The sequence below is a fragment of the Salvelinus alpinus genome, chromosome 2 (assembly GCF_045679555.1).
Source record: "Salvelinus alpinus chromosome 2, SLU_Salpinus.1, whole genome shotgun sequence".
NCBI lineage: Eukaryota > Metazoa > Chordata > Actinopteri > Salmoniformes > Salmonidae > Salvelinus > Salvelinus alpinus.
Genome location: NC_092087.1, coordinates 111,307,283 through 111,334,616, shown reverse-complemented (window position 1 = coordinate 111,334,616; position 27,334 = coordinate 111,307,283). Strand labels below are relative to the sequence as shown.

At 40.6% G+C, this 27,334-nt stretch overlaps 4 protein-coding genes across 7 annotated transcripts in view; 1 reads left to right on the top strand and 3 right to left on the bottom strand.

The window, feature by feature from the left end:
• Nucleotides 1-27,334, bottom strand: part of LOC139548391 (zinc finger protein ZFP2-like) — a 315,038-nt gene that overhangs the window by 49,037 nt on the left and 238,667 nt on the right. The window lies entirely within an intron of this gene.
• Nucleotides 1-27,334, bottom strand: part of LOC139548509 (zinc finger protein 180-like) — a 284,664-nt gene that overhangs the window by 34,229 nt on the left and 223,101 nt on the right. The window lies entirely within an intron of this gene.
• LOC139548897 (zinc finger protein 180-like) overlaps nucleotides 1-27,334 on the top strand; it is a 324,124-nt gene that overhangs the window by 96,860 nt on the left and 199,930 nt on the right. The window contains exon 2 of one of the 4 annotated variants that reach the window (XR_011669791.1): nucleotides 23,903-23,993. The exons of the other annotated variants lie outside the window; for them this stretch is intronic. The gene's annotated coding sequence lies outside the window, so the exon portion shown is untranslated. Of the gene's footprint in view, nucleotides 1-23,902; nucleotides 23,994-27,334 lie in introns of those variants that run through there. 4 annotated transcript variants of the gene reach the window in all.
• LOC139549773 (zinc finger protein 22-like) lies at nucleotides 13,542-21,600 on the bottom strand. The gene is made up of 2 exons (XM_071360538.1): nucleotides 20,967-21,600; nucleotides 13,542-16,835 (listed from the first exon to the last, which is right to left on the bottom strand). Exons 1-2 carry the CDS (start codon nucleotides 21,364-21,366, stop codon nucleotides 16,459-16,461), a joined length of 777 nt encoding a protein of 258 aa, XP_071216639.1. The 5' UTR covers nucleotides 21,367-21,600; the 3' UTR covers nucleotides 13,542-16,458.

The window sequence follows — 27,334 nt, the reverse complement described above, 5'->3', positions numbered from 1 at the left end:
GTAAGGTTGTGAAGACGGACCTCAGGTTATTGAAGGATCTAGTCTAGATTAAACCTCATAGGAAGACAATTTTATTTAATGCAGGCTTCATTCAGGTCTCTGTTTAACTAAATAATCTGTTTGTCTTTTGGCAGGAGAGAGACCAGACTCTGACAACGGGAAGAGTTCCTCAGAGGAAACAGACCCAGAGACGCCTAACCAACACCACTGCTCCCACTGTGGAAAGAGTTTTAGGTGGTTAGGGAGCCTGAAAATGCATGAGAGAATACATACAGGAGAAAAACCGTACCACTGTTCCTACTGTGGAAAGAATTTTACTCAGTTAGGGGCCCTGGTTGGGCATGAGAGAACACACACTGGAGAGAGACCTTATCACTGTTCTCACTGTGGAAAGAGTTTTAGGTGGTTATGGGTCCTGAAAAAGCATGAGAGAATACACACTGGAGAGAAGCCTTATCACTGTTCTCACGGTGGAAACAGTTTTAGGTGGTTAGTGAGCCTGAAAACGCATGAGAGAACACACACAGGAGAAAAACCTTTCCAATGTTCCCAGTGTGAAAAGAGTTTTAGGTGGTCAGGGACTCTGAAAAAGCATGAGAGAAAACACACAGGAGAAAAGCGTTTCCAACATACTAATACACAGGAGGAGAAGACATACCACTGCTCTCATTGTGAAAAGACATTTTCCCAGTCAGAGGACCTGAAAACACACGAGAGAATAGAGAGGCTGTGTTCTGACTTGTGTTTCTGACTGAGAATTTGTCCACGGCCAGGATTCACAGGACCAGGGTGTCCGCTATGGACACCTGGAAGAAATCAGCAGCGGACATTTCTGAAGGTTTATCCAACAGACCTGTACATCCAGGAATGGATCTCTATAATGTGTAACTATTTCTGATGGTTTATCCAACAGACCTGTACATCCATGAATGGATCTCTATAATGTGTAACTATTTCTGGAGGTTTATCCAACAGACCTGTACATCCAGGAATGGATCTCTATAATGTGTAACTATGTCTGAAGGTTTATCCAACAGACCTGTACATCCATGAATGGATCTCTATAATGTGTAACTATTTCTGAAGGTTTATCCAACAGACCTGTACATCCAGGAATGGATCTCTATAATGTGTAACTATTTCTGAAGGTTTATCCAACAGACCTGTACATCCATGAATGGATCTCTATAATGTGTAACTATTTCTGCTGTATTGTGATGTATTGTTTAATAGATTTTACTGATGCTACTAGATTGTACTATGTTAGGTATATTTATCTGTGGTTTTATTTCAACAGATTTTACTGATGCTATTAGATTGTACTATGTTAGGTATATTTATCTGTGGTTTTATTTCAACAGATTTTACTGATGCTATTAGATTGCACTATGTTAGGTATATTTATCTCTGGTTTTATTTCAACAGATTTTACTGATACTATTAGATTGAATAGATAGAAAAATCTATATACAGCATGTGCAAATAAGGTAGGATAAGAGAGGTTAGGCAATAAATAGACCATGGTGGCGAAGTAATTACAATATAGCAATTAAACACTGGAATGGTAGGGAATGTGAATGTGAATAGCAGAAGATGAATGTGCAAGTAGAGATACTGGGGTTAAATGGATTCAATACCCCATAATGTCAAAGTGGAATTATGTTTTTGGAAATGTTTACAAATGTAATTAAAAGCCTAAATAAGTTCAGGAGTAAAGATGTTGCTTAACAAGTCACATAATAAGTTGCAGGGACTCACTCTGTGTGCAATAATAGTGTTTAACATGATGTCTGAATGACTACCTCATCTCTGTACCCCACACATACAATTATCTGTAATGGCCCTCAGTCGAGCAGTGAATTTCAAACACAGATTCAACCACAAAGACCAGGTAGGTTGTCTAATGCCTCGCAAAGAAAGACACCTATTGGTGAATATCCCTTTGAGCATCATTGGTGAAGTTATTAATGACACTTTAGATGATGTATCAATACAACCAGTCACTACAAAGATGCAGGCGTCCTTCCTAACTCAGTTGCTGGTGAGGAAGGAAACCGCTCAGGGATTTCACCATGAAGCCAATGGTGACTTTAAAATAGTTACAATGTTTAATGGCTGTGATAGGAGAAAACTGAGGATGGATCAACAACATTGTAGTTACTCCACAATACTAACCTCAATGACAGAGTGAAAAGAAGGAAGCCTGTACAGAAAACAATATGCCAAAACATTTATCCTGTTTGCAATGAGGCACTAAAGTAATAATGCAAAACAATGTGGCAAAGAAATTAACTTTTTATCCTGAATACAAAGTGTTATGTTTGGGGCAAATCCAACACATCACTGACTACCACTCTTCATATTTTCAAGCATGGTGGTGGCTGCATCATGTTATGGGTGTGCTTGTCATTGGCGTCACTACAGTCCCTGGTTCTAATCCAGGCTGTATCACAACCGGCTGTGATCGGGAGTCTCATAGGGCGGCGCCCAATTGGCCCAGCGTCGTCCGGGTTAGGGGAGGGTGGCAGGAACTAATGGGGCTCCATAATAAACCCCAGGAAGAGTAGCTGCTGCCTTGGCAGGAACTAATGGGGATCCTTAATAAACCCCAGGAAGAGTAGCTGCTGCCTTGGCAGGAACTAATGGGGATCCGTAATAAACCTTATTTGTAAATGCTTATTAGCATCAAAGTAGATGACATGCAAGACTACAAATAATAATAATAATAAACTTCTTCCATTAAGTATGATGGAGGCCACTAAGACTACAAATCCCTGCAGCTCCACGGATTCAGACTACAAATAATAATAATAAACTTCTTCCATTAAGTATGATGGAGGCCACTAAGACTACAAATCCCTGCAGCTCCACGGATTCAGACTACAAATAATAATAATAAACTTCTTCCATTAAGTATGACAGAGGCCACTAAGACTACAAATCCCTGCAGCCTCACGGATTCAGACTACACATAATAATAATAACAAACTTCTTCCATTAAGTATGATAGAGGCCACTAAGACTACAAATCCCTGCAGCCTCACGGATTCAGACTACACATAATAATAAGAACAAACTTCTTCCATTAAGTATGATGGAGGCCACTGTGTTCTTGGGGACCTTCAATGCTGTAGAAATGTTTTGGTACCCTTCCCCAGATCTGTGCCTCGACACAATACTGTCTCAGAGCTCTACGGACAAATCCTTTGACCTCGTGGCTTGGTTACCTGTGGGACTTTATACAGACAGGTGTGTGCCTTTCCGAATCATGTCCAATCAATTGAATTTACCACAAGTTGACTCCAATCAAGTTGTAGAAACATCTCAAGGATGATCAATGGAATCAGGATGCATCTGAGCTCAATTTCGAATTTCATATTAAAGGGTCTGAATACTTAAGTAAATAATTGTGCAAAAATGTCTAAAAACCTGTTTTTGGTTTGTCATTATGGGGTATTGTGATGTCATAATGGGATATTGTGATGTCATTATGGGGTATTGTGATGGTATTGTGATGTCATTATGGGGTATTGTTTGTAGATTGATGAGGGAAAAAAATCTTCCATTTTAGAATAAGGCTTTAATGTAACAAAATGTGGAGAAAGTGAAGGGGTCTGAATACTTGAAAGTGAAGGGGTCTGAATAATAAACAAATGCACTGTATACCCCTGGTAGAGTTTTCTACCGCTGGCAGAGTTTTCTTCCGTTGGCAGTTTTGTACACAGTCATGTGATACGTGGTATAGAAAAATCCAATCTTGGGAGAATACATGGGAGGCACTATATCTGCAGGTGTCTATCTGGTCAAAACCACTGATACAGGTGCCCCTCCACCCTCTGGTGGGATTGATCATGTCTACAGAGAAACCTAGATTCAAATACTTAGATGTATGTGTATTGGGTATATGTTGTGAAATGGTTAGATATTACTTGTTAGATATTACTGCACTGTCGGGGCTAGAAACACAAGCATTTCGCTACACCCCCAATAACATCTGCTAAACATGTGTAGGTGACCAATAAAATGTTATTTGATTTGAATTAAACGTCCTATTTATCAAAGGTGCTTTTGGCTGGGGTCAAAATGACTCCAAAGGATTTGAATTTGTTAAAAGTCCATTTGATACAGAAACACTAAACCATGATTTAGATTTATTAAGAACAAGTTCATTGACAAAGTCATGAAAAATTGGAACAATTGAATAAACCACATTTTGGCTATGATAAAAGATATGCCTCTGGGGTCAAAATGATCCATGTCAGAAGTATGGTTCAATGCAAATGTGTAGTGGTGTAAAGTTTGTTTTAAACTCTCACTCATTAAACACGATTCAATCAACACATGCTTCTCATTGAACGACTTAATATAATATTAAACTTTTATTAAATAAATGAATAATAAACTTTTGGTTCCTCAACTGCGTTACCCACTCCAGTCAGCAGATGGCGATGTGCGTCTTTTAGGTTCAGGCGATGCTGCCAGTGTGACGTATAATCTAGTGGACGGGACGCTTCTTCAACGACAACAGCTAGTCAGACACCTCGGTAGCTTTCTAGCAAACATAGTTACAACATTCACCCGCTTTACACTGTTTTGGTGTATATTAGTCGCTGTGTATTAAACACACTTCTGTCGTATGTACTTGTTGGCCCCTTTAATTATATATTTACGTTGTTTGTCAGCTAGCTGGTTTGCTAAGTTAGCTTAGAACTAGGCTAGTCGCTAATGCTAGCTAGCTAACATCTCCGACCATGAGTTCACTAAGCTACTCTCCTCCTACTAAAGAAGAGGTCTGCTGGACGGAGAAAGAAGCTCTGGTGAAAGAGGAGGAGGAAGAGGAGGCTGTTTCAATACAAAAACAAGTAGAGGGTGAGGCTGTTACCTTGAAAGAAGAAGAGAAAGACGTTTCAGTGAAAGAAGAGGAAGACGCGTTCAGAGTGAAAGAGGAGGAGGATGTGACAGTAAAAGAAGAGGAAGAGAAAGAGGAGGATGCAGTTTTTGGAGTGAAAGAGGAGGGGGAGATTACTGTCACATTGGAGGAAGACGAGGAGGTTGGAGATCTGTTTAACACCAGTAAGTACCGTCTCTGCAGTCGTTGAACCAATATGCAGTAAAGGGGTTCTACACTTTAATGTTGTTCTGTAGGAATGGCTGAAGCTTCACTGTAACGTGTGGAACATCAAGAGTGGACCATCAACAAAACGTTAACAATTGATCAAATGCATCCAATGACAATGCCTGAAATACTGTAGTCCTCAATATCTCCTATTAGATTAGCCCAATATGTAGTCTTAAAGGGGCAATCAGTGGTTGTTACATCCATTTTGGGACTTATACATTAATGACATGTACCCATTGTTTCTTGAAGAATTCACTTATAAATGCCTCATGAGCTTAGTTCAACTGTTGTACCCCATCAGAACCCAAAATATAAGCTCTTTTTTTCTCCAATGTTAGGTCAGTAAATATAAACAAACACTGTATATCCTCAAAACATGGTTAAAACTAGAATGTTGATATCATGGATGGTTGCATTTCTCCAGCACCATCCCTCAGCTTTTTACCGAAACGGGCAGGGAGTACGCTTTGTTATTGTTTCTACTGCTGATTGCTGCCCCCGTTACTCCTCAAGGTCCAAGGACTGTATGTTATTTTCAGAGGTAGACTGGCTCTGGCAGCTAAAATAGTCAAATATTCCATCTAAATGTGAATCCATTCTCAATTGCGATACATTTCTAGAAACATAAATCGCTGTACTTTCATATCAATTCAGAATAATTTCACACAATACTTTCATATCACATCAAAATAAGTAACCAGTCGCGATACCCCAAACGGTAAACCAAATTCGTTTCTCGTAATTTCACCTTTCTTTAGGCTTCTTTTTCCTCTTTGGACTTTATATGGCGGTTGGAAACCAACTTTAAGGTGCATTACCACCATCAACTGGACTGCAGTGTGGACCTCAGTTCATCTTTCAATCACCCACGTGGGTATATACCAAGACAGTCATGAAGAGGGCACAACAAAACCTTTTCCCCCTCAGGAGACTGAAAAGATTTGGCATGGGTCCCCAGATTCTCAAAAGGTAATACAGCTGCACCATCGAGAGGATCCTGACCGGTTGCATCACCGCCTGGTATGGCAACTGCTCGGCGCTACAGAGGGTAGTGCGAACGGCCCAGTACATCACTGTGGCCAAGCTTCCTGCCATCCAGGACCTATATAATAGGCTGTGTCAGAGGAAAGCCCACAAAATTGTCAGAGACGCCAGTCACTCAAGTTATAAACTGTCTTCTCTGCTACCGCACGGCAAGTGGTACCGCAGCGCCAAGTCTAGAACCAAAAGCCTCCTCAACAGCTTCTACCCCCAAGCCATAAGACTGCTGAACAATTCATGAAATCGCCACCTCCCTCCCTTTTGTGCACTGCTGCTACTTGCTGGTTGTTTGTTACCTATGCGTAGTCACTACACTCCCCTACCTTCATGTACAGATTACCTCAACTAGCCTGTAACCCCGCACACTGACTCGGTACCGGTGCCCACTGTATATAGCCTCCAAACTGACTCGGTACCGGTGCCCCCTGTATATAGCCTCCAAACTGACTTGGTACCGGTGCCCCCTGTATATAGCCTCCACACTGACTCAGTACCGGTGCCCCCTGTATATAGCCTCCACACTGACTCGGTACCAGTGCCCCCTGTATATAGCCTCCACACTGACTCGGTACCGGTGCCCCCTGTATATAGCCTCCACACTGACTCGGTACCGGTGCCCCCTGTATATAGCCTCCACACTGACTCGGTACCGGTGCCCCCTGTATATAGCCTCCACACTGACTCAGTACCGGTGCCCCCTGTATATAGCCTCCACACTGACTCGGTACCGGTGCCCCCCTGTATATAGCCTCCACACTGACTCGGTACCGGTGCCCCCTGTATATAGCCTCCACACTGACTCAGTACCGGTGCCCCCTGTATATAGCCTCCACACTGACTCAGTACCGGTGCCCCCTGTATATAACCTCCACACTGACTCAGTACCGGTGCCCCCTGTATATAGCCTCCACACTGACTCAGTACCGGTGCCCCCCTGTATATAGCCTCCACACTGACTCAGTACCGGTGCCCCCTGTATATAGCCTCCACACTGACTCGGTACCGGTGCCCCCCGTATATTGCCTCGTTATTGTTATTCTCATTGTGTTACTTTTTATTATTACTTTTTATTTTAGTCTACTTGGTAAACGTTTTCTTCTTCTTGAACTGCACTGTTGGTTAAGGGCTTGTAAGTAAAGCATTTCACTGTAAAGTCTAAGTTGGTGTCTTGACAGATTTGTAAAAAACGGTTTGTCGTAAAACACTATACAGTGGGGAGAAGAAGTATTTGATACACGGACGATTTTGCAGGTTTTCCTACTTACAAAGCATGTAGAGGTCTGTAATTTGTATCATAGGTACACTTCAACTGTGAGAGACGGAATCTAAAACAAAAATCCAGAAAATCACATTGTATGATTTTTAATTAATTAATTTGCATTTTATTGCATGACAGAAGTATCAGAAAAGCAGAACTTAATATTTGGTACAGAAACCTTTGTTTGCAATTACAGAGATCATACGTTTCCTGTAGTTCTTTACCAGGTTTGCACACACTGCAGCAGGGATTTTGGCCCACTCCTTCTCCATACAGACCTTCTCCAGATCCTTCAGGTTTCGGGGCTGTCGCTGGGCAATATGGACTTTCAGCTCCCTCCAAAGATTTTCTATTGGGTTCAGGTCTGGAGACTGGCTAGGCCACTCCAGGACCTTGAGATGCTTCTTACGGAGCCACTCCTTAGTTGCCCTGGCTGTGTGTTTCGGGTCGTTGTCATGCTGGAAGACCCAGCCATGACCCATCTTCAATGCTCTTACTGAGGGAAGGAGGTTGTTGGCCAAGATCTCGCGATACATGGCCCCATCCATTCTCCCCTCAATACGGTGCAGTCGTCCTGTCCCCTTTGCAGAAAAGCATCCCCAAAGAATGATGTTTCCACCTCCATGCTTCACGGTTGGGATGGTGTTCTTGGGGGTTTACTCATCCTTCTTCTTCCTCCAAACACGGCGAGTGGAGTTTAGACCAAAAAGCTCTATTTTCATCTCATCAGACCACATGACCTTCTCCCATTCCTCTGGATCATCCAGATGGTCATTGGCAAACTTCAGACGGGCCTGGACATGCGCTGGCTTGAGCAGGGGGACCTTGCGTGCGCTGCAGGATTTTAATCCATGACTGCGTAGTGTGTTACTAATGGTTTTCTTTGAGACTGTGGTCCCAGCTCTCTTCAGGTCATTGACCAGGTCCTGCCGTGTAGTTCTGGGCTGATCCCTCACCTTCCTCATGATCATTGATGCCCCACGAGGTGAGATCTTGCATGGAGCCCCAGACAGAGGGTGATTGACCGTCATCAATAACTTCTAATAATTGCGCCAACAGTTGTTGCCTTCTCACCAAGCTGCTTGCCTATTGTCCTGTAGCCCATCACAGCCTTGTGCAGGTCTACAATTTTATCACTGATGTCCTTACACAGCTCTCTGGTCTTGGCCATTGTGGAGAGGTTGGAGTCTGTTTGATTGAGTGTGTGGACAGGTGTCTTTTATACAGGTAACGAGTTCAAACAGGTGCAGTTAATACAGGTAATGAGTGGAGAACAGGAGGGCTTCTTAAAGAAAAACTAACAGGTCTGTGAGAGCCGGAATTCTTACTGGTTGGTAGGTGACCAAATACTTATGTCATGCAATAAAATGCAAATTAATTACTTAAATCCAGAAAATCACATTGTATGATTTTTTTGTTTTAGATTCCGTCTCTCATAGTTGAACTGTACCTATGATAAAGATTACAGACCTCTACATGCTTTGTAAGTAGGAAAACCTGCAAAATCGGCAGTGTCTCAAATACTTGTTCTCCCCACTGTATATAATTAAAAAAGAAAATTGCTGACACCCCTCCCCAGAGGTGTCTCATTATTGGGATTCATTGCTGATTCCTACCTGTAGCTCACTGGTGTCTAGTGATAAAGGTTAAGGCAAGGCTTTCAACTCTGTCAATCACCACATTCTTATCGGCAGACTCAACAGCCTTGGTTTCTCAAATGACTGCCTCGCCTGGTTAACCAACTACTTCTCAGATAGAGTTCAGTGTGTGAAACTGTTGTCCAGACCTCTGGCAGTCTCTATGGGGTACCACAGGGTTAAATTCTCTGGCCGACTCTTTTCTCTGTATATATCAATGATGTCGCTCTTGCTGCAGGTGATTCTCTGATCCACCTCGACGCAGACGACACCATTCTGTATACATCTGGCCCTTCTTTGGACACTGTGTTAACAAACCTCCAAATGAGCTTCAATGTCATACAACTCTCCTTCCGTGGCCTCCAACTGCTCTTAAACGCTAGTAAAACTAAATGCATGCTCTTCAACCGATCGCTGCCCGCATCCGCCCGACTAGCATCACTACTCTGGACGGTTCTGACTTAGAATATGTGGACAACTACAAATACCTAGGTGTCTGGTTAGACTGTAAACTCTCCTTCCAGACTCACATTAAGCATCTCCAATCCAAAATTAAATCTAGAATCTGCTTCCTATTTCGCAGCAAAGCCTCCTTCACTCATGCTGCCAAACATACCCTCGTAAAACTGACTATCCTACCGATCCTTGACTTCGGTGATGTCATTTTCAAAATAGCCTCCAACACTCTACTCAACAAACTGGATGCAGTCTATCACAGTGCCATCCGTTTTGTCACCAAAGCACCATATACCACCCACCACTGCGATCTGTATGCTCTCGTTGGCTGGTCCTCGCTACATATTCATCGCTAAACCCACTGGCTCCAGGTCATCTATAAGTCTTTGCTAGGTAAAGCTCCGCCTTAACTCAGCTCACTGGTCACCATAGCAACACCCACCCATGGCATGGCCTGTTTATTGCCTTACCTCCTTACTCCATCACACTGTATATAGACTTTTCTATTGTGTTATTGACTGTACTTTTGTTTATCCCATGTGTAACTCTGTGTTGTTTTTTTGTCGCACTGCTTTGCTTTATCTTGGTCAGGTCGCAGTTGTGAATGAGAACTTGTTCTCAACTGGACACCTGGTTAAATAAAGGTGGGGGAAAAATGTAATTAAAAATAAATTTAAAAAATCATAACTTTATTGACAACACCCAAATGGATACTGTCATTAAAAATTAAATTCTTCAAAAATTAAACATATTTCTTAATACTGTAGCAAACATTATATTACACAGGACATTCAAACGAGCCTTACAATTATAATCCAAAGTAGTGTGAAATGCACTCATAAGCAACCTGTAAATGGAGGCTACTCCCCTGAGTTTTCCCCCATTCACATTCAGAAAAAAATGAAAAACTAAAATCTTTGCTCAACATTTTTGCTCTAATCAGATATAGTACATCCATAACTATCGGTTTCCTCATTACCAGATATACTACATCAATAACTAGTGGTTTCCTCATTACCAGATATACTACATCCATAACTATCGGTTTCCTCATTAGCGGGGAGGAGTTTCTACAACCAAATTGCATGTTCATCGCCCTCGTTCCTCAATTTTAGGAAACACAGAAAGGGCCCTATATTGGAGACCAAAAGTTGTCAGGCACACTGCTTAGAGTTTCAACAACATGAATAACTTATTTCTAGCCTACAATCATCGATGTTACTACTAATGTGAAAACAAGACAATATATGACTATTCTTGCTCAATTTAAGACAATTGTCAAATAATTTTAACATTCATTACAGACGTCAATTGTTGTACAACATCATGGCTACACTGTTGGCATCACCTTTTACAGTGGATTTCCACTGTTGTTGGCCTTTAATCATCTGACTTTGTTGTTCACACAGGAGAGATACGGGACTATCGTGGATCCTCTGGGGAGCCTCAACAACCTCATGATGCTGAAGAGGCAGAGAAGAGTCTCTCCAGATCAGAACACATCAATAAACACCTGCAGAGATCCACAGGGAAGAGAACTCACTGCTGCTCTGACTGTGGGAAGATATTCTCCTCCTCATCAGGCATTAAAACTCATCAAAGGATCCACACAGGAGAGAAACCTTATAGCTGTGATCAATGTGGGAAGAGTTTTACTAGATCTGGCCATCTGACTTTACACCAGAGAATACACACAGGAGATAAACCTTATAGCTGTGATCAATGTGGGAAGAGTTTTAGTCAATCTAGCTCTCTGACAGTGCACCAGAGAACACACACAGGAGAGAAACCATATAGCTGTGATCAATGTGGGAAGAGTTTTTGTCAATCTAGCTCTCTGACAGTGCACCAGAGAAGACACACAGGAGATAAACCTTATGGCTGTGGTCAATGTGGGAAGAGTTTTTGTCAATCTAGCTCTCTGACAGTGCACCAGAGAACACACACAGGAGAGAAATTGTATAGCTGTGTTCAATGTGGGAAGAGTTTTGGTCATTCTGCCTCTCTGACTCAACACCAGAGAATACACACAGGAGAGAAACCTTACAGCTGTGATCAATGTGGGAACAGTTATGGGCAATCTTGCCATCTGACTCTACACAAGAGAACACACACAGGAGAGAAACCTCATAGCTGTGATCAATGTGGGAAGAGATACTCTAGTAAAATATCTCTGATCAAACATCAGAAAATACATGGAGTTGTTTCATGATATCAATGAATAAATGTCACAATGTAGAATGTTGTAGTAGGAGTATTTTAATGATGTCACAATGTAGAATGTTTTAACATTGTAGTAGGAGTATTTTAATGATGTCACAATGTAGAACCCTAAATGTTTGTCCCCTGTTCTATTGATTTCAACATGATATGGATATTAGCCTCAGGGGGAAAATCCAGGCTCTGAATTGGAAGAGTACTATTTATGTGATTTAACAAAATTGTCAACTGGAAACAGGGCAGAAAAGTTTGTCACCAAAGCGTTTTAGAGGATATTACTATTGAACTATGAACCCATTTAATAACCAGACCTTCATACAAACTTGCTCTGGTCTGAATTCTTGACGGAGTCACAACGGGCGGCCTAAGCGGCATCTAGTCCATCTACTGACTGGACGCAGGTGAGGAAAATGTACATTTTATTTTCAGACAACAAGTTAAAGTGTAGGAAGCATAAGTTTTTACTCAACAGTGTAACAACACAGTGTGGTTAAAGACTTAGTAACTGAGTTGTAAGTACAAACAGTTATGTTTTTGTTTTAAATTTACAAAATTAAAATTACTAATTTACATTTCAAATGTTTCCTTCACTCAAGTATTACAACTGTTTTTTTAGGGGTGTAGGGTGGAAGCTGTCTCCGCGTAAGAGGGAATTCCTGTCCGTCGGCTTCCTGTATAGGTCTGTGCTAAATCCACACCCCTCCTTCTTTATGAAAATGTCCAGATAACTTGTTTCATGCGCATCAAAGGTGAGGGTGAATTTCAGATGTTCACTGCTTGTATTGATGAAGGAGTGGAATCGATGAAGTTCCTCTGCTGTCCCCTGGAATAGAAGGAACACGTCATCAATGAAGACTTTTACAGAGCCTGATGAGGTGCTAGAATGGATTGTTAGGGCTGACAATCACATTCTTCTCTAACAACCCCACATACAGATAAGGATAATTAGATTATATTTTTAAACTACAATGACCATAATGCACTGCATGCCTACTTGTCTTGTCTGTTTATTTTACACCTGCTATGTAAAAGAGACAGAAGAATGCATGGTGGTCAATGCTATCTGGAATCCTTGGGACATCCCTACCCTAACCCCTAACCTTAACCATTAACCCTAACCCTTTTAAAAGTCAATTTCAACGGACTAGGGACGTCCCAAGGATGTATCTCTACCTGAAAATACATGATCTAAGTGTTTGATAGTTGGTATTCAGCAGTCATAAAGCCTTATTTACTTTAATGAACGACTAAAATAGTGATTTTGTCAGACAGCATAGACAGCAGCTCTACACTTTATTGACTGACTGATCCATTCATCCTTCCATCCCTCCTCAGCCTTCCTCTCCTCTGAAGACCCAGTGAGGGTGGAGCTCAGTCAGAGAGCTGTTGAGGGACTGGTTAGGAAGAACACTTCTACAGCCAGAGGTCACACATGGTTTAGATGGTAAATATTTATGTCCCCTTAGTAGTTCATCACGTCAGCAAACGAGAACATGTTCCATAATCCATATTTATTTACATTAGTGCAAATTGTCCACTGATATTGGTGTAATTTCTCACCCCTTTTGGCTGTATGAAAGTTTATTTCCCCCCAGGCACAAACATTTGTTCTTTGATATTATGAAGGTCTTGTGTAAAATGTACTTTTCCCTACTAATTCACCCCATCTCTTTACATTGCTGATGCATATTTGGTTATTTGGTGGCCTGACTTAGTCAAAGGCCCATCCTGGTAGATCTGACCCTAATGCAGCTTGGAGTGATCAGATGACAGAAGTCACATTTAGGTGCCAGGTGTAACTGAGGCTATAGATGCATCATATCGAATGGAACAGCAAGGCCAGAGAAAATGACATAAGTAGAGCTGTGGGAGACCACCTCAAGCCCTGGTAGAGCCGGGGGTGGTGTTTACCACTCCACCAGCAGAGCTGTGGGAGACCACCTCAAGCCCCTGGTAGAGCCGGGGGTAGTGTTTACCACTCCACCAGGCCTTCAGCAGGCTGGAAAAGTGGGATTGACACCGTTTCTCATACTAAGATGGACCAAGAGTCTGTTGATTGGTCAGGCATTGGGTTAATTTGTTTTGCAATATGTTCAAATCAAATCAAGCTTTATTTATACAGCACATTTCAGTCATGGATGCAACCCAATGGCTTCACAGGATAATACAAAAAAAACTATGAAAATAAACAAATGTTTAATACACAAACATAAGAGGATAAAAAACTGAGAAACTAAACTTAGTAAGCACAACTGGGACCTAAAAGACACCCAGTAAATCTGCCCAAAAAGAGGAAAACAAAAGAAAAACTCACAACAAACTTAAAGACAGGAAGCAAACCAAAAAGGTAGAGCAACTAAAGGTGTTGACTCTCCACATCTATCAAGACAACTGGAGCACTGGGCCAGACACTCTTAAATAGAACCTGGACCAGCTCAGGTGAAACACCTTCCCACTAACAAGATGGACAAGCCAGCACAGGTGTAACACATACTGACTAACGAGGTGACACCAATCAGTGCGTCCTACGTGCTAACGAGCTATACGCGCTAAAGTCCAACCTCAAAACATAAATGGAAAAACCAAAGCCTGTAAAGACAACAAAAATCCCCCTTAAGACAACAAATATATCCTATATTTTTGTTGGACAGGTTTGCTCACCACCAACAGAAAACAACTTCCATTTCACATTATAATCAACTACAATGCTTCACCAATATAAACATGGTGTCTACTGGCAGTCAACAATTAAAAACAAGAAAAAACACATCCTTCTAAATAATAATATAGAATCGTATAATAACATCGTATCTTTTCTCCTTTTTCTTTCTATAGATTCCTAAACTATTATTTTTTCCCTTCTAGAACTCTCGTCTTCCTAAAACTCACTAGCTTCTAGAACTCTCATCTTCCTAAAACTCACTAGCTTCTAGAACTCTCATCTTCCTAAAGCTCACTAGCTTCTAGAACTCTCATCTTCCTAAAACTCACTAGCTTCTAGAACTCTCATCTTCCTAAAACTCACTAGCTTCTAGAACTCTCGTCCCCTTGGAACGAGCCCAAACAAAACTCATCTCCAATACGGAAAACCGTGCAGTCAAAATAAATTGTGATCCATGGCAACTCACTGGCTAAACGCAAAACACAAATCTTTTTGACTGCCCACCTTTGAGAAAATCAGCAACCAAGTTGTCCTTACCACGGACATGTCTGATTTCAAGAGGAAACTCCTGCAATATCCGTAGTAACTTTCCACCTCACTGCAGAGCTTCTCCCTCTTTTCAGGGTTCACTAGATAGGCATGTTGTTGGATCGGGGCCCAGTCCCCAATGTCATGCTCTAGTACATTTGGGTTGGCACATCTGAGAATTAACCCTGCTATTCTAAAAGAAGGGCAACAATGTCAATATATTTATACCCGAAAATTGTCAGTTGATTGCATAAATAATTATGATTACTAAAAGTTACATGAATTGTAAACATGAAATACCAAAACCAAATGGACACTCCTTTGTTAATATGTATTGTCAATAATTAACTTAATGGTAAGGCATGGTATAATAAAAAATGTTTAAAAAAATATTTGATTGCATAGTCTTATTTTCAACGACTTTTCAATTACATTGTGCTAGGTGGGATAGCCTCAATGTCAAAACACAGTTTTAACGTGTCCAAATCAATAACCAATATGCAGAAACAGTTTGGGATGAATTGAAAACCTAAACATAACATGTGCTATTTACACAAACATCTGCCACAATAATCATATTTCTTGTATTTATTTAAACAAGCTCCTTATAAACTGCACAAGCACCAGAAACAGTGTTGTTTTGACAAGTAGCAATAAATCACTGATATCAATTAGGGGGGAATCAGGTTGTACGTGATGTTGGAATGCATTTAAATGTAGGGGTCGCTAAACAAAGGAACGCAACACTTATTGTCATAACTCATCGATATCATGCTAAAATCATTTATGTGACAGGAAGGAGATGAGGTTGCACGTCCTGTTAAAACTAGCAGCTCAAAAACCACACTGAATCTGGGAATAATGTGTACTTACTAAATCACATAAATAGTACTCATTCAATTGAGCCTGGATTTTCCCCCTGAGGCTAATATCCATATCATGTTGAAATCAATAGAACAGGGGACAAACATTTAGGGTTCTACATTGTGACATCATTAAAATACTCCTCCTACAATGTTAAAACATTCTACATTGTGACATTAATTCATTGATATCATGAAACAACTGCTTCATGTATTTTCTGATGTTTAGTCAGAGATCTTTTATCAGATTACCTCTGGTCACAGCTAATAGGTTTCTCTCCTGTGTGTGTTCTCTGGTGTTGTTTGACTGAGTAAAACTCTTCCCACATTGATTACAGCTATAAGATTTCTATTATGTGTGTTTTCTCTGGTGTACATTCAGCTGCCCAGATGTAACAAAACTCTTCACACATTGATCACAGCTATAAGGTTTCTCTCCTGTGTGTGTTCTCTGGTGTAATGTCAGATGGCCAGATCTAGTAAAACTTTTCCCACATTGATCACAGCCATAAGGTTTATCTCCTGTGTGTATTCTCTGGTGTATAGTTAGATAGCTAGAACTAGTAAAACTCTTCCCACATTGATCACAACTATAAGATTTCTCTCCTGTGTGTATTCTCTGGTGTATAGTTAGATAGCTAGATCTAGTAAAACTCTTCCCACATTGATCACAACTATAAGATTTCTCTCCTGTGTGTATTCTCTGGTGTATAGTTAGATCTAGTAAAACTCTTCCCACATTGATCACAGCTATAAGGTTTATCTCCTGTGTGTATTCTCTGGTGTAAAGTCAGAGAGCCAGATGTAGTAAAACTCTTCCCACATTGAACACAGCTATAAGGTTTCTCTCCTGTGTGGATTCTCTGATGAATTGTAATGCCTGATGAGGTGAATCTCTTCCCACAGTCAGAGCAGCAGTGAGTTCTCTTCCCTGTGGATCTCTGCAGGTGTTTATTGAGGCGTTCTGATCTGGAGAGACTCTTCTCTGCCTCGTCAGCATCATGAGGTTGTTGAGGCTCCCCAGAGGATCCACGACTGTCCCGTCTCTCTCCTGTGCGAACAACAAAGTCAGATGATTAAAGGCCCACAACAGTGGAAATCCACTGTAAAAGGTGATGCCAACAGCATAGCCATGATGTTGTACAACAATTGACATCTGTAATGAATGTTAAAATTATTTGACAATTGTCTTAAAATGAGCAAGAATAGTCATATTTTAGTAGTAACATCGATGATTGTAGAGTAGAAATAAGTTATTCATGTTGTTGAAACTCTAAGCAGTGTGCCAGACGACTTTTGGTCTCTAATATAGGCCCCTTTCTGTGTTTAATACAATTGCGGCACGAGGGCGATGCACATGCAATTTGGTTGTAGAAACTCCTCCCTGCTAATGAGGAAACTGACAGTTATGGATGTAGTATATCTTAAATGGTGAGCAAAGATTTCAGTTTTTCAGTGTATTCTGAATATGAATGGGGGAAAACTCAGGGGAGTGCATTTCACACTACTTTGGAACATAATTGTAAGGCTCGTTTGAATGTCCTGTGTAATATAATGTTTGCTACCGTATTAAGAAATGTGTTTAATTATTGAAGAATCGCGTTAATGACAGTATCTATTTGGGTGTTGTCAATCAATCAATCAAGTTTATTTTATATAGCCCTTCGTACATCAGCTAATATCTCGAAGTGCTGTACAGAAACCCAGCCTAAAACCCCAAACAGCAAGCAATGCAGGTGTAGAAGCACGGTGGCTAGGAAAAACTCCCTAGAAAGGCCAAAACCTAGGAAGAAACCTAGAGAGGAACCAGGCTATGAGGGGTGGCCAGTCCTCTTCTGGCTGTGCCGGGTGGAGATTATAACAGAACAGAACATGGCCAAGATGTTCAAAATGTTCATAAGTGACAAGCATGGTCAAATAATAATCAGGAATAAATGTCAATTGGCTTTTCATAGTCAATAAAGTTATGATTTTTTAAAATGTATTTTTAATTACATTTTTCCCCCACCTTTATTTAACCAGGTGGCCAGTTGAGAACAAGTTCTCATTCACAACTGCGACCTGGCCAAGAAAAATCAAAGCAGTGCAACAAAAAAACAACACAGAGTTACACATGGGATAAACAAAAGTACAGTCAATAACACAATAGAAAAATCTATATACAGTGTGATGGAGTAAGGAGGTAAGGCAATAAACAGGCCATGCTATGGGTGGGTGTTGCTATGGTGACCAGTGAGCTGAGTTAAGGCGGAGCGTTACCTAGCAAAGACTTATAGATGACCTGGAGCCAGTGGGTTTAGCGATGAATATGTAGCGAGGACCAGCCAACGAGGCTTTGGTGACAAAACGGATGGCACTGTGATAGACTACATCCAGTTTGCTGAGTAGAGTGTTGGAGGCTATTTTGTAAATGACATCACTGAAGTAAAGTATCGGCAGGATAGTCAGTTTTACGAGGGTATGTTTGGCAGCGTGAGTTTAGGAGTCTTTGTTGCGAAATAGGAAGCAGATTCTAGATTTAATTTGGGATTGGAGATGTTTAATGTGAGTCTGGAAGGAGTTTACAGTCTAACCAGACACCTAGGTAATTGTAGTTGTCCACATCTTCTAAGTCAGAACCATACAGAGTAGTGATGCTAGTCGGGCGGATGCGGGCAGCGATCGGTTGAAGAGCATTTAGTTTTACTAGCGTTTAAGAGCAGTTGGAGGCCAAGGAAGGAGAGTTGTATGACATTGAAGCTCATTTGGAGGTTTGTTAACACAGTGTCCAAAGAAGGGCCAGATGTATACAGAATGGTGTCGTCTGCGTAGAGGTGGATCAGAGAATAACCAGCAGCAAGAGCATCATTGATATATACAGAGAAAAGAGTCGGCCAGAGAATTGAACCCTGTGGTACCCCATAGAGACTGCCAGAGGTCTGGACAACAGGCCCTCCGATTTGACACACTGAACTCTATCTGAAAAGTAGTTGGTGAAGCTGGGGAGGCAGTCATTTGAGAAACCAAGGTTGTTGAGTCTGCCGATAAGAATGTGGTGATTGACAGAGTCGAAAGCCTTGCCTTAACCTTAATCAGACACCTCATAGTGAGCTACAGGTAGGAATCAGCAATGAATCCCAATAATGAGACACCTCTGGGGAGGGGTGTCAGCAACATTTAAAAAAAAATATATGCAGTGGGGAGAACAAGTATTTGATACACTGCCGATATTGCAGGTTTTCCTACTCCCTCTGGTCGGGTTATGTTGACGAGCGGCTCCCTCTGGTCGGGTTATGTTGACGAGCGGCTCCCTCTGGTCGGGTTATGTTGACGACCGGCTCCCTCTGGTCGGGTTGTGTTGACGACCGGCTCCCTCTGGTCGGGTTGTGTTGACGACCGGCTCCCTCTGGTCAGGTTATGTTGACGACCGGCTCCCTCTGGACAGGTTATAGTGACGAGCGGCTCCCTCTGGTCAGGTTATGCTGACGGTTATGACTTCGAGTCATTTGTGTGTCTTAATTATTTGATCCAACAGAATGCTTAAAGCATCAGACAAGTTCAGTACGTATATTTGATTTTATAAAAACACATGTGGCGATTGGTAGAAAGAACAGATGACTCTTGGTTGACCAAGATGTATTTTAGTTGGGGACAGCACTAGAACATGATTTTGGGGCTCCCGAGTGGCGCAGCGGACACTGCATCTCAGTGCTTGAGGCGCCACTACAGACACCCTGGATCAAATCCAGACTGTATCACAACCGGCCGTGATTGGGAGTCCCATAGGGCGCACAATTGGCCCAGCATCGTCCGGGGTAGGCAGTCATTGTAAATAAGAATTTGTTCTTAACTGACTTGCCTAGTTAAATAAAGGTTACATTTAAATAAATAAATAAACAGTGTTTCATGATAAACCATTTTTTACAAATCCGTCAAGACACCAACTTTGAGAAGGGTTTAAAACAAAGGTTTCAAACCAATTCATTAATGTAATTGAATCTAGGTATGTCTTGCCATTAATGTAAAGGCATGAAAAAAATTGGCTGAATATTATACAATGACTTATCAACAGCTCTAATAATTTGACCCCCACAGGAAATCTTCACTGGCAATTCTAGAATATACTATATAGCCTAGAAACCTGGTTAAACTATCATTATGACATCATGGATGAATTCTAGAATATACTATATAGCCTAGAAACCTGGTTAAACTATCACTATGACATCATGGATGAATTCTAGAATATACTATATATCCTAGAAACCTGGTTAAACTATCACTATGACATCATGGATGAATTCTAGAATATACTATATATCCTAGAAACCTGGTTAAACTATCATTATGACATCATGGATGAATTCTAGAATATACTATATAGCCTAGAAACCTGGTTAAACTATCATTATGACCTCATGGATGAATTCTAGAATATACTATATAGCCTAGAAACCTGGTTAAACTATCATTATGACATCATGCATTGCCAGTCCTTGTACTCATAGTGTAGTGAATTCAGGGGGTAGCCCTGAGCTGAACTCAAACCTGGGTCCAGCGACTGTCAAGCCAACACCTTATAACTGTTACACCAAGATGTCTGAACTTCTTGACGAGGTCGCTAGGTGTTGAGTTACGGTTGCTACAATAGCTTTCTCTATGATTTGAGAGTGGTTACATTTCTCCAGCCCCATCCCTCAGCTGTTTACCAAACCAAGTCTCTTGGCAGCCATTTTGTTGCTGTTTAAATACTAGGTTGTCCCTTTAAAAAAGCCACACATCAATCAACCAATCTGAAGTTGAAACAATAACAAAGCAGTCATTCCACCACTGTTTTGGTAATAAGATGATGGATGGGGCTGGAGACATTTAACTACTCTCAAATTCATAGACAGACCTATGGATGAAAGGACTGACCATCCATGATATCAACATTATAGTTTTAACCATGTTGAGGCTATACAGTGTTGATTTACATTGTTGCTAAACATTGGAGTAAAAAAGCTTATTTTGGGTTCTGATGGGGTACAACAGTTGAACTAAGCTCATGAGGCATATGTTATATTCTTCAAGAATCAATGGCTATAAATAAATAATTTAAAAGTCCCAATATGGATGTAGCAATTGCAGATTTCCCTTTTAACACCAAACATCAGTTCAACAACTGCAGAGTTTGTACCTCTGTATTTAAGACAGTACTTACCAGTGGTAATCACGGCCCGGTTTCTCAAAACCATCTTATGGCTAAGTTCATCTTTAGAACCACTGGATGCCTTAAATTGCGTTTGGGAAATCGGGCCCAGATATCCAGTTTCCTCCTCCTCTTCTTCCGATGAGACAGTAATCTCCCCCTCCTCCGCTTTCACTTCAAAAACTGAATCCTCCTCATCTTTTACTGTAACACCCTCCTCCTCTTTCACTCTGAACTCCTCTTCCTTCACTGTAACGTCTTTCTCTTCTTCTTTCCCTGTAACAGCCTCACCCTCTACTTGTTTTTGTATTGTAACATCCTTCTCTTCCTCCTCCTCTTTGATTAGAGCCTCTTTCTCCGTCCAGCAGACTGTCTCTTCTTCAGCAGGAAGAGAGTAATTTAGTGAACTCATGGTCGGAGATGTTAGCTAGCTAGGCTAATGCTAACTTAACCAGCCCGCCAGCTGAATAATAACAACAACACCGTAAATATGAAATTAAATCGGATAACTAACTAGACGACAGACGAGGGTTTAAAATACAGTGGCTAATATACACTAAAGCGTCTAAAGAGCTTTATGGGTTCGGCTATTTTGGCTAGCAAGCTACCGAGGTGGCTGAATAACTGTTGCTGCTGCTGAAAGAAGCGTTCCGTCCACTAGATTATACGTCACACTAACAGCATTGCGTTCCGTCCACTCGATTATACGTCACACTAACAGCATTGCCTTAATATCGCACACCGCCATCTGCTGACTGGAGTGGGTAACGCTCAGTCTGAACCTCTGACTGCGATGGAGATGTGCGACTTTAAGACAATGACGCTAGTGTGACGTAAAATATATATTATAATGTTAAGACAAAAAGTTAGTGTAGGGAGCATGAGTTTTTACTCACCAGTGTAACAATACAGTGTGGTTAAAGACTTAGTAACTTAGTTGTGTTCACGATCTGGTTCCCTATAAGCACAACCAGTTATGTTTTTAAATGATCACATATGTATTAATTTATTTCGGGATTCTGGGTAATCCACAGCAGATTTATGGATAATTGCTGTGGGTGAGTTCAAAATGGACTAGTCCCGGGATAGAAATATATAAAGTTGACATTACATCATAAAATCCACCTTTTAAATCAAAATCATACATTAGCAATTTATGTTTTAGTAACTACTGTTGTTGGTTTGGTGTCAAGTAAGCCTCTCTTTATATGTTATTTGCCAAATCTCAGTTTTCCATGTGGGTTTTATGCTAAAGTTCCCTCTTTCAAGTTGGTATCTAACTGGAAAATGCATCTTCTTTAGGAGTGCTATTTTTACCCTGTCGACTACTGATCATTCATCCACACTGTGTGTCTCATCAATGCAGGTCATTTTTGACAAATGTATAAAGTACATGTTTTATAAACTCATGAACACCAGCCAGTTTATCAGCCCGGTTTTGTTAGTTTAGGTGTATTATACTTCCTCGCCACCAGAGGGGGACATTGAGTAAATCTTCAGGTTAATTTGATATATTTTGATACTAAAATGGATGACAGTTTATTCTGATGTAGTGAATATGAGACACATGGAAACAATTGATTCATTTATTATAGTAAATTATGAATTAGTAGGAATGGTTAAATCCACTATACGATCACAATGACTTTGATAGACATTTTAATTGTTTCTTTTGTTAGTATATTATAGGGCAGATTAATATAGAATTGCTGTGGGAGTGCTATTTATATCCCGTCACTACTGATCATTCATCCATACTGTGTGTGTCCCATCATTGCAGCTTTGGAAATAAATGAACTATCCATCCATTGCTCCTTCCTGTGTTGACTCACTGACTTGAGAGACCAGGAAGGTCACACTAGCTCGATAGGTTGATATCTAGCTCAAGCTTCACCTCATGCTTTTCATTAACTGTGTGGTTGTGTTATCTAGTGGGAACCCGTTAGCACGGTAGGCTCTGGTGCCTTCTTGCCGTGGGCTCAAATCAAGAGAAAATCAACTATTTTTTGTTTTTGTCAACTTTTCGATATGTTATGTTTGATACCGGAGGTACGAGGCCTTGAAAGCATTAAACTTCAAAGCAGTGTGCTGATGCCTGTATCACTTTATCAGCTGCACGTCATCAATGACGTCTGAAGAGTCGTTTCATCGAACAACCACCTGATTGGTTTGGTATTGGGCTGGTTCGACACTGCAGGCGACTGCCAACTGACTGATCTACAAATCACCTTACATCATAAATAACTACTCATTATTATTTAAGTGTCACTTTATCAGCATTGATCAATGACTTCTGAAGATTCATTTCTCCCATCATTCTGTTTGTCTCTGATCTTTTGATCTGCAAACACGTTTAGGTTTTGTTAGTTTGGTTCTAAATGGTCTCGGTGCTGGTTGGCTACGCTGGTTTGGCTAATAGCTAGTTGGCTAAATAGCTAACGTTAGCTGGCTGGCTAAGATAACTGCATATATAACAGGGTTGGTTATGTTTCCACTTGCCTCTAAAGAAATGTGTATTTGATGTTCAAGCATTCTTATTGGTTAGTTCAACTCTGATGACAATAAGGGGTGTTGTGATTGGCCCCGCTTGCAGATAGGGGGAGATCGCGAACGTCAGGTCTTCCCAGTATGAAAATGTGATGCGAGGGGTAGGTCACGTTCTGAATACTGTTTTCTATTTTCTATTTTACAATGTGTACAAGTTTGCTTACGTTACTGATTTTATACATGTGTGGGTATATGGTACCTGTTAGGGATTGAGGGGCTTTCTGGGATGTGCTTTGGCATATGATTGCTGTAAATAATTGTGTTAGCTAGCATACACCGATGTCATGGTCACATAAGCCACGGCTAACACAGTTGTCTTCATGCTACAGATTTTGCCATCGACAGCCATCATCACTGTTAAGTCCTGCACAACTAACGTGCTGTTTCCCATTTAATCACAGCAGAAATAAATGATGCTCAACTGGGACCACTGGCCGAAGTGATTTATTATTTTAAAACACAACGCATGGAGAGTACACTATACATCTGTTACACTAGGTCTATACTGCTCCTACATGGTGTAACAATACATCATGTAGATGTATATAATGAACAGACTAGGTCCATACTGCTCCTACGTGTTGTAACAATACATCATGTAGATGTATATAATGAACAGACTAGGTCTATACTGCTCCTACATGGTGTAACAATACATCATGTAGATGTATATAATGAACAGACTAGGTCCATACTGCTCCTACATGGTGTAACAATACATCATGTAGATGTATATAATGAACAGACTAGGTCTCTACTGCTCCTACATGGTGTAACAATACATCATGTAGATGTATATAATGAACAGACTAGGTCTATACTGCTCCTACATGGTGTAACAATACATAATGTAGATGTATATAATGAACAGACTAGGTCCATACTGCTCCTACATGGTGTAACAATACATCATGTAGATGTATATAATGAACAGACTAGGTCTATACTGCTCCTACATGGTGTAACAATACATCATGTATATAATGAACAGACTAGGTCTATACTGCTCCTACATGGTGTAACAATACATCATGTAGATGTATATAATGAACAGACTAGGTCTATACTGCTCCTACATGGTGTAACAATACATCATGTAGATGTATATAATGAACAGACTAGGTCTATACTGCTCCTACATGGTGTAACAATACATCATGTAGATGTATATAATGAACAGACTAGGTCTATACTGCTCCTACATGGTGTAACAATACATCATATAGATGTATATAATGAACAGACTAGGTCTATACTGCTCCTACATGGTGTAACAATACATCATGTAGATGTATATAATGAACAGACTAGGTCTATACTGCTCCTACATGGTGTAACAATACATCATGTAGATGTATATAATGAACAGACTAGTTCTATACTGCACCTACATGGTGTAACAATACATCATGTAGATTTATATAATGAACAGACTAGGTCTATACTGCACCTACATGGTGTAACAATACATCATGTAGATGTATATAATGAACAGACTAGGTCCATACTGCTCCTACATGGTGTAACAATACATCATGTAGCTGTATATAATGAACAGACTAGGTCTATACTGCTGCTACATTTTTGTATTATTATGTGTTATTTATTTCTCCTTTATTTAACCAGGTCGTTCAGTTGAGAACAAGTTCTCATTTACAACTGCAACCATGCCAAGATAAAACAAAGCAGTTCGACACATACAACAACACAGAGTTACACATGAAGTAAAACAAACATACAGTCAATAATACAGTTGAAAAATAAGTCTATATACAATGTGAGCAAGTGAGGTGAGATAAGGGGGAGAAGGCAAAAAAACATGGTGGCGAAGTAAATACAATATAGCAAGTAAAACACTGGAATGGTAGATTTGCAGTGGAGGAATGTGCAAAGTAGAGATAGAAATAATGGGGTGCAAAGGAGCTAAATAAATAAATAAATACAGTAGGGGAAGAGGTAGTTGTTTGGGCTAAATTATAGATGGGCTATGTACAGGTGCAGTAATCTGTGAGCTGCTCTGACAGCTGGTGCTTAAAGCTAGTGAGGGAGATAAGTGTTTCCAGTTTCAGAGATTTTTGTAGCTCGTTCGTATTAATGCAGATATTATGGACATTTTATTTTAAACATGTAATTAAACTATAATTGTAGCTCTTTTAATTTAGACCCAAAATGTATTTGCGATGTGTGCTATTTCCCGGCTATTAAAAGGGACAGGTGACTATTTGAGACTCAGCCTCAGAAATGTTTGGTCACATGGAATCAAGTGGTCACTAGATGTCTACGGTGCCAAAGATAATTATAGTTGGGAGTGTTGGGAGTGTTAAGTGTGTTGATATAACGGTAATAATGTCAAAATTCCACTTTTATTAACAACCATCAGAATTGGTTAAAAAAAGGTTATGCCTGAGTGGCAATAAAATAAACAGTAGGCAAAGTGACCAGGACAAAATGAACTCAAACGTTTTACCATTGGAACACTTGATGTAATGATGTAATAATGGACAAAATGAACTCAAACGTTTTACCATTTTACCCACCATTTGCAATAACGTCACTGAGCACCATCACTATCTTTTCTTCATGGATCTCCTGCATGTTTACATATCTGGCATTACTCATCTCATATGTACATACTGTATTCTATCATATTCTACTGTATCTTAGTCTATGTATTACTCATCTCATATGTATATACTGTATTCTATCCTATTCTACTGTATCTTAGTCTATGTATTACTCATCTCATATATATATACTGTATTCTATCCTATTCTACTGTATCTATCTTTGCCGCTCTGACATTGCTCGGCCATATATTTATATATTCTTATTCCATTACTTAGATTTGTGTGTATTAGGTATTTGTTGGGAAATTGTTAGATATTACTGCACTGTTGGAGCTAGGAACACAAGCATTTCGCTACACACGCAATAACATACGCATGTGACAAATAACATTTGATTTGATTTATTATGAAGGTCACTTGTGTAAAATGTACTTTTCCCCACTCATCTTTTCACATTGCTGATGCATATTCAGTGGCCTGACTGCATCCAGACTATGTCAAAGGCCCATCCTGGTAGATCTGAACCTAATGCAGCTTGGAGTGATCAGATGACAGAAGTCACATTTAGGTGCCAGGTGTAACTGAGGCCATAGATGCTCCATATCCATTACTTTGAGTGTTTTATATAATATGACTAAATGTGGTTCTGGTTTGCAGGGGCAGTCAAGAAATGGAACAGCAAGGCCACAGAACATGACATAAGCAGAGCTGTGGGAGACCACCTCAAGCCCCTAGTAGAGCCGGGGGTGGTGTTTACCACTCCACCAGCAGAGCTGTGGGAGACCACCTCAAGCCCCTGGTAGAGCCGGGGGTGGTGTTTACCACTCCACCAGCAGAGCTGTGGGAGACCACCTCAAGTCCCTGGTAGAGCCGGGGGTGGTGTTTACCACTCCACCAGCAGAGCTGTGGGAGACCACCTCAAGCCCCTGGTAGAGCCGGGGGTGGTGTTTACCACTCCACCACGCCTTCAGCAGGCGTGGGATTGAGACTGATTTTCATACAAAGATGGACCAAGAGTCTAAGATGGAGGGTCTGTTGATTGGTCAGTCATTGGGTTCATTTCTTAAAATCAAATCAAGCTTTATTTATACAGCACATTTCAGACATGGATGCAACACAATGGCTTTACAGGAGAAAACAATGAAAATAAACAGAAATACTTAGTACACAAAAATAACAGGATAAAAAAAACAGAAGATTAACAACTGAAATACCAATGAGCATTCTAAGGAAATGCCATTGATTAAAACACTAATTGGATGCAAT